Consider the following 15,136-nt stretch of genomic DNA (forward strand, 5'->3'; position numbering starts at 1 on the left):
TTTGTGGAGTTCTATAACTTCCAGTAGTGTATACACAATTTGGTTTGTAGCTGAAAGGTTCATACACTTGCAGTAGTGTTGGAAAATGATTGTGAAATCTCTTTTTGGTGTATAATTTTTTTTGTTAAAAAATTAGTATATTCTCCTTTCATGTTTTTCAGATAGGAAATTCTTATGATCAAGTTGGGAAACAAAGGAAATTGATTCGTATTGTAACAGTGGAATGTAAATATGTTAAAAAGTCAGAAAACTTGAAATGTAAACCATCTGCTTTCTATAAAGGAGTTTCTTACCTACTCTGTGTAACTTTTATTATCAGAATACTGAAGTAAATATTTCAAAAAGTAAGCCTTGTAAGTATTAAATACCAACAACAACAAAAAAAGGAAAAAGGCAAAATATATTCCCACTGTTTTGAGGCTAAAGGAAGAAATGTAGACAGTTGGATTAAACTACTGTTATTTCTCTTTATTTTGATTTTTACAATAGCCTCTTGTGGTATAGATTTTGTGAAAAAATCTGTCAGTTGTAGTTTTGAGAGCTTTTATTCTGTGGATTAAAGTTTAGTCATAACTGAATGTTTTCCAGAAACCTGTGAGGCTTTTCCCTTACAGGTTTACATGGGTATCAAAGTGTTCTATAGTGCTCTAATCCAATCTTGCTAATTATTATGCATGCTGGATAATGCTGATAATATTTAGCTTAGAGTTCAGGAAGGTTCCATCCTTGTTTACATGGGTAAGACTTGGAAAACATGGTTTTTCAGAATAGTTTGTCCAAAGCTGAAAGTAGAACTGGGATTTTGTTTTTCTCAGGTGCTGTGTTTCTTGTTATGTTTCTGGTGGTGTTTTAATTACGATCATGAGTGCATTTTTGAAGTGAATCTCCTGATAATCCCAATTTACTGCACTTTGATTCACATCACAGCATTCTTTGAAGTATGTGGACTATTCTTTTATGTATGTATGTATGTATTCAGGGGTGCACCTGATGTGCGGCAGCTGCTGAGGGATTTTAACTAGTAGCTAGGGCTTTCCTGAAATAACACTCTCTCCCTCAAAAAACAGAAAGTGTTTTTCATGGCCTCATCACAAGTATTTCGCTCTACTGATCTACCCTAGTGTTTCGCCTTAATTGGTAATGCAGACACTGTTGTAAAACAGATCAGGCTTTGTTTCTGTATTTACTGACTGCTGTAAATAAACTAATTAAGCTGTTTGATATTTGTTAGGTTTTGCTGTTACTGATAAAACAAGTGGCAATTTAATACGTGTTTAGTTCTTAGTTTATCAATCTATTTCCTGTTTTAAAAAACTATATAATATTCTGCAAATAAACACCAGAGCAAACATGAAGCAAATATGTTTTGATACCAAAATCTATGTGGTTATGTAGTGGTATAATTTGGTTAATACAGAGCTGCACACGACACGGCTAGGCTGCTTTGTGTACCTGAATCGGTATGGGTGTCTTTCTGCTACAGAACACTGCATCATGGAGCATTGTAGACATGCTGTTCCCAAATTTAATGAGCTAGAATATGCCTTGGCATATAACCATAGTTGGTAGCGCTTTAAAAAAAAAAAAAAAAAAAAAACCCTTTAAAATTCAACTATATCAAAGCAATAAGCATTTACTAGTAGTGAAGAGCAATACCAGCATGTTACCATAGTCCAGGATAGTGAGAACATAACTGGGTGTAGAATTCAAAATAAAGGTTAGTGTACAATATCCTGTCTCCAACAATGGCCATAAGCAGATGCTTTGGGAGGACTGAGAATAGGACAAGCATGTATGATTCTTGTCTCATCCTGTCTCCAAATATTCTTGCAACCTATAATGGATCTCTTCCAAGAAATACAATTACTTAGTCTTCCCTTGAAACCGCATATAAAATTGCTGCTCCATCCACTGTGTTCTCAGGCATGCAGTTTAATGGGCTGACTGTTCACTGCTTACAAACTTCTGTTTGTCTAGTTTGTACCTGGTACATACTAGCTTCATTTGATGGCTCCTTGCTCTTCTACTGCAGCAGTTGATCCCCAGACCTGTGCTGTCTATGCAATTCATAATTTTTTGGGTATCTCCTACATCTTCCCTTAGCCACCTCTTTTTTGAACTGGTGAGTTCTAGCCTACTCCATGTTGCTTATATAGAAGCCACTCCTTACCTTTGGTGACCTTATTACCTTTCTCTGATCCTTTTCTAATTATGCCATATGTAGAGATTATAGCTACCTGAAGGCATCGGAAATGTCTGGGTGAGCCATGGATTTATAGCAGCATCATGATGTCGCTTGTCTTCTCTTTCTAGTTACTCTGTACATTTGAGTTTCCTTTTTACTGCTACTGGGTACTAAACCAGTGTTTTCACTGAACCACCTATTATTACTTCTGAGTCTTGCTCCTGAATGGCGGTGGTGAGGTCATGCTTCGTTAGTTTTTATGTGAAGCTAATATCTTTTCCAAGGATATCGCTTTTCATTTAACAATGTTGAATTTCATTGGCTGTTTTAGCATCCTGAGGTCCTTTTGCAGTCATTCTTCATTGGTGCTTAGCAATCTTTGTTGTCATCTCACTTCTCAGCCTGATTGTCTATCTTTTGCAAGTATATTAAATTGAATAAATTCCATAACAGGCCCTTGGCAAAAATCCCACCAGTGGGCTCCCTCCACAGCAAGAACTGACCATTTATTCTTATGCTGTTTCTTGTATTTTATTTGATTTTGTCCGTACTGTCATGGACAAAGCTGTGTGGCAACTTAATTTCCTTAAAAACCTTTCAGAAATTTTTGTAGGCTGTTTGGACCAGGATCTCCCTTTTCCACATCCTTCGTGATTCCTTCAGAGAACTCCAAGAGATTTGCAAGGGCAAAACATCATGGCTTTCACAGAAGCCATGCCCAGTCTTATCAGAGCAAATCATATTTATCTAGGTGTCCATTAATTCTGTACTTTATTGTAACTTCTCATTTCTCTAACACAGACATAAGGCTAGAAAGTCTTTAGTTCCCTTGACCACCCGAAAAGCTAAAAGCTTTTTTTTTTTTTTTTTTTAAATAACAGCATTGTATTTACCACAGATAAGATATGATAATGTTAATTGAATGGAAAGTGAGTTATGATGGTTCTGCTTGTAATACAATTATCATGTTCCATCTGAATGAGTTTGATGTGATAAGAAAGATCTAAAGTTTTTAATAATTATCAGTTTGACTTATATTTAAACTTTAAGAAATGTATCTAACTAGTTGCTACGAAGTCAAGACCTTTAATTCTACTTTAAAGCTAAGCTTTGCTTCATAAATGTTTTTAAAAAGCAGAAAGTTTGGGATAAAAGATATAATACTCATACTATATTTGAATAGTATTCTTTTTTAAAGCTGAGCAAGCCTTTCAAAAAAGCCTGTACTAATTTAGATTTGCATTTTGTGCACTATTCACTTAAAATCTGAAATAAGTGACAAGTTGTAAAAGTTCCTTAAGTTTAATATGCTACATGTGTATATTAACAAAACTATAAAGTTATAGATATTTATATTTAAATTTATGTGTATGTAATGTACATATGCTTTTGATAAGAGTATTTAAAGTAATGAATACATACATATATTCCTCCTTCATGAAGCCAGAGGTACTTGAGGTTGATAAATGTTAATAAACCTTTTTTTAAAAAAAGAAGATAAATTCTGCTGCACTGTAAATTTGTGGGGTGACCATAAAATACTTTGCCATGAATATTATATTAGAAAGTAGATAAGAAAAAGGGGAAGGAGAGAAAGAATAGATTTCTTGAGTTAGTTGGCCTAAGAACCACATCTTAATAATGATATAATAAATTTTGTATACACAAATCTTTACAACCAGTTGTTCTTAAAGACTATATCTGTTCTTAAAGGTTATTTTCATGGGCTTATGAGGAATTTCGTTCCATTAAAAAAAGAAAAGTATCATTAAGTATTTTCATTTTGTTAATATTTGTTAATAGTTGTTGCATCAGAAACCAAAATATACTAAGATGGTCTTTAAAAAATAAATTGTGAGAGAAAAAAACCGAGCCTGTCTGAAACTTTTTAGAAATTCTAATACAAATTTGCTTGAGTAATTTTGTATAGCCTTTTAAGTTTTCTACACTTAAAGTATACTGTAAAATTGGTAGTATAATGTATGGTTCTATTTCCTGCATTCATTTGGTTTTCTTCTTGAAAATGGTGATTCTTCCTTACTGCTAACAAAGATTTATCAGGGAAAAAAGTGCTGAAAAATAAAGAATTTAATAAAACAAAAGCAGTAAAGTGCCCTATAATATTGCCTTACCCTGTAGTTATTTAGATATTTATTTATTTTTATTTAGTTATTTAGATCTGTTTCTAGGCATAAGACATTATAAAAAACTTTGCATAGCTCAAATAGTATATGATGGTAGTAGTATATAGTAGTTTTCTTTAGATTGCTTAAAGGAATTTCTGTTCTGCTTTGAAGCAGAATATAGCTAATTGGTATTAGGTATGCTGAGGGATAGTCTAAATTAATAGTTTGGAAGACCTGGAGTGCTACTGCTTGTATCTGTTCTGCTTGATGAACAATTCTAATAAAAAGATTGCATTACATTTTTAGGTGCTTTCCAAAATAATATGGACTAAAGCACAGGGAAATGCTGATACTAATGGTTCAATTGTATTAATGCACATCCTTTTTCCCTGGATCGTAAGACCTTTGGCGAAAGGCTATTTGTTGCCTATATTACTAATCAGCTAAAATCTCCTTTGAAAGAGTTGTGATAGTTGGAGGTACAAGCTGAGAAGTAAATATTCTAATACACCTTGGCAGGACACTGCAGACATAATATGAGGAAGATTTAAAACTCAAAGTTTGTGATTCTCCTGTCCAATTGGAAACTGGAAGAAGAAACATCTGTATTTCTGGAAGATGTGGAGGAACCTTGTGGAAGTATTTTTGTGATCTTAGCCTCCTATTCTTTTCTCTAGTGTGTCTATTTTTTAGTAGGATGTGTGGCTGGACAGATTTTTTGCCTTATCCACTTGTTCCTATTGAGCATGACATTGATTTGTATTTTACTCATTTTGCAAGTTGGATAACTTTAGAACATAGAAGCTTTTTCAAGTCATTTTTCTGCAGCTTAGGCTGCCCACCCAAGGATGGGTGGGCATCACCAACCCAGGTTATATATCAGACTGCTATCTAATGCTGAGGTGAGTGCTCTTTGCTCCTAGTATTATGTTTTTTACTACATCAGTAATAGGACATTTACCTACACTAAAATCCTATCTCCACTTTATAGATGTATTTTAAATATCGCAAACTATCCAACTGTTCTAAAATGGGTATGAATACCCCACAACTAAGAAAAATTTTCCATGTATACTCATTAATAATGATTACTTCACTGAAAGTAAGGATGGAAGTAGTTGTCTACTGCTTCATGATCTTCTTCAGTTTCATGATCATGTGATTCATGATTGTCTTCCGCTTCATCATATTCTTCTGGTGTTAAAAATCGTCGAAACACTGGTGTTCTTAGCTGAGTTGACTTGTTGACATTAACATTTTGTTCACCATAATAAATGGTTCGAATGTGAGGGAAGCAAAAGAATGCATATGTGCTTATTGGAATTGTAAGCTTATTTTGGTCCACCCGTATATAGGTTAATTGGTTGGTGTTCATTGGATCAATAGATGGACACATCAAAGTAACATTTATGACTGTAAGAGAGAGAAAAATATTAATTAAAATACAGAAAATAGTTATATTTAAGACCTACTGTGAAACTGACACTTACGTTTTGACATTTAAAACGGAAAATATTTTTGCAGTGCACAGTATTAATATAATCCTTCCCTGTGTTTTAAATCAGTTTTGTAAATGACAGTGATAACCATTTGGGGGTTTACAAAGTATAAGGTTGTGGGGTAAAGAAAAGAAATAAATATGGCTACCGCTACAATTAGTAATTACTATTTTATGTGAATGGGATATTTTCATAATTCCTTTTGTCTATGTTTTTATCAATTGCCTAATTAGAAGCAATTTTCAAAAAGGTTTTAGCTTCCTATGTGGAAAAAATGGTATTAGCTATTACAAAAAATTGCAAATTAGGGTTCAGGTGCAAAAATAAAATCTTTTCTAATTTCACTGGTTTGGTCTCAACTAACCAAGGATGTGTTTACACTGCATGTTGAAGAAGATGCCTGGAGCCTGGAGAAGAGGAGGCTGAGGGGAGACCTTATCGCTCTCTACAACTACCCAAAAGGAGGTTGTAGTGAGGTGGGTGTTGGTCTCTTCTCCCATGTAGTTAGCGATAGGACGAGAGGAAATGGGCTTAAGCTGCGCCAGGGGAGGTTTAGGTTGGAAATTAGGAAAAAATTCTTTACGGAAAGGGTGGTCAAGAATTGGAACAGGCCGCCCAGAGAGGTGGTGGAGTCCCCATCCCTGGAAGTGTTCAAAAAACAGGTAGATGTGGCACTTGGGGACATGGTTTAGTCTAGTCTACCCTTGATTGGCTTAGAGTAGACTTGGTAGTGTAGGTTAATGGTTGGACTGGATGATCTTAAAGGTCTTTTCCAACCTAAACAATTCTATGATTCTAAGATGGGTTGATATTCCTCCTCCACTGTAAGCTGATCAAAAGCTACGTAGCTGCATTTGCTCCCAAGAAGTACAGTGTGTATGAACTCTGGGTCAGTGCCACATTAACTGGTTAGTTCAAAACACTAATAGCTCAAGCTCATCTCTCTGCAAACGACATCAGAGTACCTCTTAAACAACATGCAAATTTGGATGACTGTGGATTCTGTGCTTGGTTTATACATGACCTAACTGAGAAGCTGTAAGGTGGCAGGTCCTCAAAACCAAGGACACAGCAAAAGAGATGTTTCTGATATTTTTTGATTTAGGCCAAAAGTTCTTAATTCTGGATGGAAAATATGCCGAACTCCCCTCCTCCCACAACCAATGCCAAAATCCACTAAGTTTTTTTGTTTTAAAGAATTACAACCGTCAACATACTTTCAATGTCATTGTCTTCAATATACAAATGCTGCAAACTTCTTGGAATATAGAATACTTGTTTCAATTTGTTATGTCCAAGATTGAGTTCTAGAAGGTTAGGCAGATTAAAGGTGTTGCGTGGAATGTTCTGCAGGTTATTGTGGGACATTCTTAGAGCAATGATTTTTGGAAGTCTGTTGAAATAGTTTTCTGGAATATAAGAAATTGAGTTATTTTCAAGGGAGAGATACATAAGTGACGATGGTAGATCAGGAGGCATAGTCTGTAATTTGTTGTTGCATAAGTTGAGCTGCATTAAATTTTTCAGGTTTGAAAAGGGTTTTCCTTTGAGTACTGAGTCATCAAGAACGTTATTGCAAAGGTCAAGCATGGTTATGTTAGGTAATCCTTCCAATGCCTTTCCAGATAACCGAGAAATCTTATTGAAACCAAGGAGGAGTCTCTCTAGAGAGCTGGGGAGTGGGAATGGAAATTCTTCTAATTCATTATGTTGTAAATGAAGTTGCACTAAGTTTGAAAGTTTGGTAAAAACACCATGGTCAATCATATGAAATTTAACTTTGTTGTGGCTGAGGTTAATTTCTCTTAAGAAGGTAACATTCGTGAATGGTCCTGCGGGCACAGCTTCAATATCATTGTTTTGCAGATAAAGTTGTTGGACGTGACTAGGGATATTTGGTATTGTCTTAAGTTTACGATGATCACAGTACATTGATAACGGAAAAGCTGGTGGACAAAAGCATTCTCTGGTGCACTCAACTGGAAAAGGAAAGCGGGGAATTTCAACTTGTGTATTTGGATTAAAATAATACGGATGTTGATGATCTGGCTCCTCATCATTTTCATCCTCAAAATCATAGTCTTCATATTGACAAAAAACCGTAGCAGCCCAGAGGAGGTGAATGACTGATAGCTGGCTCAGAATCCCCATATTTAAATTTGTATCTTTTATCCTGTTGATGAGAAGGAAAAATAAGTTTAGGTAGTCATAAAGTAAATCACATGTAAGTTTCAGTTTTAAGAAGCAGCAATATAAAATAAAGTAGAAAAATGCAATTTTTTATTGGCAACAATGTCAGTGACATTATTAGCAAAAACAAGTCTTAATCTGTATGTTCTAAGAAAACAGCCATAAACAAATACACCGTCCTTGAAGTAAACATTAAGTTTTCTTGTCTGACTTCAGACAAGGAGCAGCTTTCTACCTGTGCTGTGCCTGTTACTGAAGGATACCATAACAGTTGGGAGTAGAAAAATAATCCTAATCTTCATTCTTTTCTCACTTATTACAGAGAAGTCGCAAAAGGACTTTTTATAAAAGTGCTATAGTCTGGGGTTTGTATTGGACATTTGAGGTGTTGCATTCTTTCCAGTGTAATGGGTTAAGCACCAGCCTTACAAGTCAGTTTTAAATGGGTGCAGATGGAATTTCTGAGCAATGTTTCTTCCTCGGGCCTTTGGAAACACAGATAGCCTTATTAAACTCTGTCAAGATGAAAACTTTTTTTGCAAATGTATTAGTTATTCTCACTATGAACTTGCACTGCACAAATGGTGCATGGTCAATATCATAGAATCATAGAAGTGTTGTTTGGAGGGGAATTCTGGCGATCATGTAATCCAACCTGGTGCTCCAAGTGTTTCCATCTCCAAGAGTAGATTAGACAGCCTAGACTTTTGTCTGGGTGAGCCTTGAAAATCTTCAAGGGTGGAATTCCAACATCTCTCTAAATAACCCAAGTTAGTGTTGTACTACACTCCTTGCGATGAAATTTGCTAGTCTTACTAAGCATCCAACCCATTGCTTGTGTCTGTTTGTCCTTGTTTTTAAACAAAGTTATTTTTGTTAAAAACATATATTCTTAACTAAGGTGAGGTAATTGCAGGATTGTTTCTATAAATAGAACAATGAAGTAGATTACTTTGAAATACTGTATTTTATGTAAAATAGAAATTTACATGGCATTGGTGATTGTATGTTCTGTGGCATTTTATGTTGTTTTTCTATTACTTTCTGCAAAACGTGGCTGACAGTACAATTCATTAATGATGATGATAAAAATTTAATTTTTCTGTTCTGGTCTTTAAATCACATACAATTCAACCATTGTGTACTGCACATCACGTAAAATCTTCATAGATAAAAGGTTTTCTTTATAGTCTTCCTGTGCTTCTATAATCATGTGTTCTTTATAAACATGGACTAATTTACCTTCGAAGGACCTTTCTGAGGTGAAGTACTGATGTTATGAAAAACAAATAATTTTGCATGTCAAATTTCTCATGCTCAAAGCCAGGCTATCATTTTAGAGTACTTTATGCAGAGGCACCCTGTTATTTGGCACAATTAGAGTTGTGACTCATGTCAAGCTGTTCAGCTTAAACAACAGATGAGTCAAAATGTAACATTGTAGGTCAAAGCACGTAAGTCACTGAAAATTTTAAGAGACTTTGCTCAGTATAGCGTGGGAACCCTGCGGCAGAGCAAAGCAGGTAGTCTCAGGGGTTTTTTATAATGACATTCATGTTTCTTAATCACAGGAGTCTCTTTGTTTTCTTGATGCTCTTAATATTTTCCTTCTAGCAAACGATTAATCGGTAGCAAAGAAGATGAGACTTATAAGTGCTAATTTCCTGTGCTTCATAGTGGTGATTAATTCCTAATGCATGATATATTCTACAAATTGAATGAGAGAGAATCCTAAGAAAAAAAGTAGTAACAATCATGGAATCTAACACATCTTTTGTAATCTTTCTGTGTTGCACACAGCCCGTGTGTGACAATAGGTGGAATCATTTGTGGTATTGTCTAACTTGCATTTCTAACTTTGTATCATTTCTATTTGAATGCTCCTTTACTCAAGTTTCATAACTGATTGAAATCTTAAAGCCAGGTTTGGATGGAGCCACTTGTTTGGAAGCCCACTGTAGGTAGGTCCTCAGCAAAAACAGGGTCTCTATATCCCTACAGCATCATCAGATACCTGAGCTAATCTAAGTAAATGGCAGAAATATGTCTACACAGAGAGCAGCCTTGCACTACAAACATTCTATAAATGCACTATGCTGATAAACTTTGCAGACACTTGCTGGATTGAGAAGCAATACTGTGCTTCAGGAGGAATTAATTTGTTTTCAGATTTCAGGCAGTGTATATTGGGAGAATACCTTACTACATATTTCTAACTTCCAGTCAGACAAGGTGGTGTCTACCTATATAAAATCTGTCTCTAAATCCTGTGACTTGATTCTGTTTTTCATGAACATATCCTTACACAATCTGTCCTCCATGCCTATTTCACATTCTTGGTTTCCTTTTGATTCCTGTTACTCCCTCTCAGTTTCAGTCCAGAGTTTTAGCTTAACCTTCTGGTTCTATTCTCTCAGCACTTCTACTAGGTGTCACAAAACTTGCAATTAATAATTTTGGTTCTCAGTGCCACAATAGTTGTTAAAAACTAGGAGGAGCAACTCAGGAAAGTCCTGTTCAGTTTGAGGAAAAAGCTTACTTAGGCCTTCATGCAATTGATCCACTTGCCAGGTAGACAATGTAAAGAGCACTGTCATCACTTCAGATGAAATAATAAGTAATAGGTACCAAAGTCTCTTGCTGGTTTTATGGAGAGAGAAGAGCTGGTATGTGGGGGGATTTTTTTTTTTTTTTAATACATTGGCTGTAGTTGAGTGCATTTTTGGTAGAATAGTAACTGTCCTGCCAGACTTGCAAGTGATGTCTCAAAGCACTGAGATACTAACACTTCTTCATGAAATATTTCTAAGAACTTACCTAGCTGTAAAACAAAGAATCGTGTCAGGTGAAACTTGATAATGGGGGAAGCAAGTCAGATGCACACAATATGATAAACTTCATACTTACAAAGTTGAAAGAAAATAGAAAATCTTAAAAGCATGATTCTCTACCATCTGTAATAAACTCAAACCTTAGCACTGTATTTGTAAGCAGTTTACTAACTGAAAGCTAAAAATTATATAACATGCATGAATCACTCAACTGCAAAAATAACACAATCGGTTCATTTTATTCCTGCTTACCAAGAAAACTCACTCTTTAGAAGTCTGTGAAGCTCAAGTTGTAGAGGGCAGCAAGTTATTGTGCTGGTGAAATCATCTGAGAAATAGCCTAACACAGCTGGAGGAACAAAAGATCTCTCTAAGCCATATTTTGTGGTGAGGAGCCTTGTGGGAAGGCAAAGCAAAATAATAGCCTTAGCCCCTCTTCTGATTCGCCAGTTTAAAAAAAAAAAAAAGTTTTGTGCCACATCATCAGTTACTGTAGATGCTGTGTTAAAATCACTCCTTTTGTGAAAATCACTTCAAAAATCATTTGCAAGATTCTTTCAGTGTTACCGGTTCCCATTAAAAAAAAAATTGAGAGAGTAAGGCTTCAAAAAATATTTCAGAGGTCATTAGTTCATAGTGTGGTTTCAACTGCAGTGATTCAGTTACGCAAAAAATTTGTTCTCTGGAGGATGAAGTTAAGAAACAGTAGAAAATTAACCTTATCAAGATTGAGAGAAAGCATGTGCTATAGAAAAACTCTTATGAACATCTTCCATTTTATACTTTTTTTCCCTCCACAATCCATATTTCCTGTTTCCTTCCTGCAAAGTAGTTGTGCTATACAGTGCTGTTGGTATGATGATGTACTTCTCATGTTGTTTTAAAGTCACAGTTCAGGATTCACACTAAGTTTCCAATATGTTTTTGCTAAGTTGTATAGAAAGAGCATAAATCCTCCAATGAAAGAGACAGGTATGATATGAGATATAAACCATTTTACTGAAGAAAAATGTTTTTCACAGCTTTTAGGAGGGAGGAAAAAAGGCATTGTTATCTGCTTTTGCTGCTATGTGGTACTTAAATAACTGTGATATATGCAAAAAATGGAGAAAAAGGACATTTTTTTTTTTGTTGAAGTGAGGCACTGTTCTGGATTAATTGTATGATTTATCAAAAACATTTAATTATGCTTTTGGTTTGGTAAAAGAATTACATTAGTTCAAAATACATTCACAAGGAGAAATCTGGTTCTTAAAGCATAAGTGCCTTAAAGGTATCGTATTTGAGACAATAATGCAATAGTAAGGTTTACTACTTCTTCTTTGAGCTTCCTGAAGCTGATGATTTGCTTGACCTTTTCAAGTTTCCTCTGTAACATTGAGGACAAGAATATTGTTTAAGAAGCTAAATGACGCATGATTCTAACATTTGGGATATAAAGAAAAACACCAGAAGCCATGAGCAAAAATAATATTGTAGGAGTTGGCAATACTGGAACTAAAATAAAGCAGTCATGTATTTATGTAAAGAATACAGAATTTAAGGGAGAGGCTGAAAGAGTAAAATTAAAACTACATAATCATTTTTTAACAGTACTGTAAATAGTTGAATAGCTACATTTTACCACTAAACCCAAATTATACTAAACAATGTAAGTAATTTATTTTTTATATAATTAAAATACATTCATAATGATGAATGAAAAAAACCCACAAATTTGTTATGCCAGTTAATAAATTGTTATTTGCTGCTACAAAGTTTGGGGTTCTTTTAAGCACAAGACAAAGAATATGGTGCAAATTTTTGGAAGCTTTGCTATATTAACTGTTCTAAATAAAGCATATGCAAAAATTAAAACTATTTTCTCTAAAGAAAAATCGGACCAAATTAGAATTTTAATTTCATACCTGATATTTTTCTATTGTTTTCAACTACGGGTTGTGTCCCAAATCCTCTCAAGCTATCAGGAGACTTAAAATCTCATGATGCATTTTAAAAATCCGTGGTGGCAGAGCAAAAGAGTCTGTCCTTTTGAAAAACTGCAGCAAAGTTCTTGGTTTAAAGCATGTTTAGCTGCAGAAGGTGATGCAGATCTAGCCATGGGATATATTAAGACTCAGTTCCTTTTTTGTTGCATGAGCTATCCTGGATATATACAAGTCTATACTTTGTGATCTTGGTCAAGTTGTGTGGTTTGATCTTCTCTTAGTTTTGGTTTGAGGTGTGGCAGGAATTTCCTTACAAGGAGGATAATGAGAGGATTAAATTTAACATCATTCATGTAAGACTCCTTGTTTCAAAGGCTGTGACAAATCTATTAAGTTTTCAATGTGTTTTTGTTTTCAGTTTTAAAAAAGGTCTTTCATAAGGTCTTGTTTTTACTGTTGAATTCATAAATTTTTTTTCAGCATTTAATTCATGCAGTTGTGATGCAAAGTGAGATGTATATCAAGCTAAAAGTCAGGGTTGGCTTGAAGCTGATTTATTTTCTTAAGCCTAACTTGGATGGATCCTATTTGTAAATTAAAATGTTTTAGATTTTATCATCTTCATTAATTCCATTCAACTTACGAGACTTGCTAGCTTTTTCAACTTTGGTTCTGAACTGAAGCCTTAAGAAAGGAGACTTCTAATATTTCGTGACTTTAGGTTTGTTTAGCTAGTTGAGTAAACTTAAAAAAATTTAAATTTCCAAATTTTAGCCAAAATATTCACAGAATAAGTAGAGAAGATAACCAGATAACCGAGGTGAATGGGATTGGCCCTGCTATAAGAAGGAATAAATTATACTGCTTGGCCTTTTCCCTATAGTAACCATTTTACTATAAAGGATTCTTGGTTTCTTTGGGTTTCTTCCAAAAACCCAAAATTTATAATGGTTCCTATGAAGCCTAGAGAAAGGAAAAAAAAAGGTGCATATCGTTCATAGAGGATTAAAGGAAATCAAATGAAGCTAAGCTGTGTAAGTTAGAATGGTGAACTGTCTTGGAAGCATCTCGTGTAGAATTAAGAAGTTTTTCAGCTAAGGTCTGGCCCTGCTGTCAGATGTCTGAAGAAAAGCCTGAAGCTCAAAATTTTAAAATCCTCAGTTGACAACTTTGAAGGAATTCTGTGTTTTAGATAAGGATTGGTGATGTTAGTTTGTTACTCTAAATGATTGCCCAGTAGAAAAGAGAATGCATGATCAAATATAATGAGGAAGTTTGAATGTTGTAATTTGGTTCCCTGTAAAGCCTGTGGTTTTCAGAAGTAAGAAACAGCATTAGGTATGTATCATTTAGACTAGGCTGCACTTCAAAGTCAGATTGTAGGCAGAGAAAATGCAGATATAAAACTCTTTGCATCTTAATTTCTAGGTCTTAGCTGGCAGTCCACAAACACTGTCAGCAGACCACCTGCAGCCTGTATGACTCTTGTATGTGATCTGCAAAGACACTTCTTTTTGTTCTTGCTATCAACAAAAGTAACTGATTATCAAGATTGTAGTGACTGCTGGATTTATTTGTCCTATGACAGAACTAATCTGAAAATTCAGATACTGAAGTGTAGAGCTCTCAGCAAATCAAGATACTGAATTACTTGATCTTGCAGAGCCTTCGGCCCAGCCAGAGCCTAGAGCACTAAGTTAATAATAGCTCTTACAGACTTCATGTTGTTCTGCTCTTCAGTGGAAAGTCATTCTAGGAGCACGTCCCTGTGCGAATATGCATTTTTAAAGGTGGTGGAACAGGGGCCATCAAACCATATCAACAATTCTGCAGAGATGAGGCAAGACCCAATCTGTTTAAAAAAGGAAAGGAAGACCGAGCTGTGCCATGTGTGGGGCTTACCGTTGCCTCTGACCTGAACCTTGTTGTGTGGTCTCTACTTATTTCCTATTTAGTAAGTGGTGTTACAAGATCAAAACTCTGGCAAGCCTCATCTTATGCAGCCTGTTTTATATGCCTTGCTTTGTTTTGCCAGGAGCTACTAGGAAGAACATGTTGAGCAACTGAAAACAGTTGAGTTTACAAAAAGTATGTTTGAAAAATAATTCCTAAGATTTGCTAGACTAGATTTTGCATGTATTGATCAAATGGTACTCTGGAGTAACTTTCTTCATTGACTCTTCTAATCAAAGGCAGGTTGTGGTTGCTGATTGATTTTTAACAAGTCTGTTATAATTTGAGTATGCATGCTACAACCATGAATTTACAGAGGAAATTAAAGATGTTTTTGTGCGGGTTTTATGGCTGCATTTCAAGAACATGCTCTTCAGGTGACCATGCAGTCCTAAAAGAATGAAAACAACAAAAATTGTCCTAT

The 15,136-nt window shown here is 35.0% G+C and overlaps 2 protein-coding genes across 2 annotated transcripts in view; one reads left to right on the forward strand and one right to left on the reverse strand.

Moving 5' to 3' along the window:
* Positions 1–15,136, forward strand: part of CENPP (centromere protein P) — a 164,371-nt gene that overhangs the window by 35,567 nt on the left and 113,668 nt on the right. The window lies entirely within an intron of this gene.
* On the reverse strand, positions 5,405–14,641 carry OMD (osteomodulin). Its single transcript, XM_009479775.2, has 4 exons — positions 14,620–14,641; positions 11,084–11,282; positions 7,028–7,983; positions 5,405–5,724 (listed from the first exon to the last, which is right to left on the reverse strand). The coding sequence occupies exons 3-4, from the start codon at positions 7,959–7,961 to the stop codon at positions 5,405–5,407; spliced, it is 1,254 nt and encodes a 417-aa protein (XP_009478050.1). The 5' UTR covers positions 7,962–7,983; positions 11,084–11,282; positions 14,620–14,641.

The sequence above is a fragment of the Pelecanus crispus genome, chromosome 7 (assembly GCF_030463565.1).
Source record: "Pelecanus crispus isolate bPelCri1 chromosome 7, bPelCri1.pri, whole genome shotgun sequence".
Lineage (NCBI taxonomy): Eukaryota > Metazoa > Chordata > Aves > Pelecaniformes > Pelecanidae > Pelecanus > Pelecanus crispus.

What these genes read in the sequence shown, in the direction of transcription:
- OMD (XM_009479775.2), bottom strand. Translation starts at nt 7,961, where the DNA reads ATGGGGATTCTGAGCCAGCTATCAGTCATTCACCTCCTCTGGGCTGCT. An exon ending in TGAAGACAATGACATTGAAA is followed by an intron (nt 5,725 to 7,027) that starts GTATGTTGACGG and finishes TCTCTCTTACAG; the next exon opens with TCATAAATGTTACTTTGATG.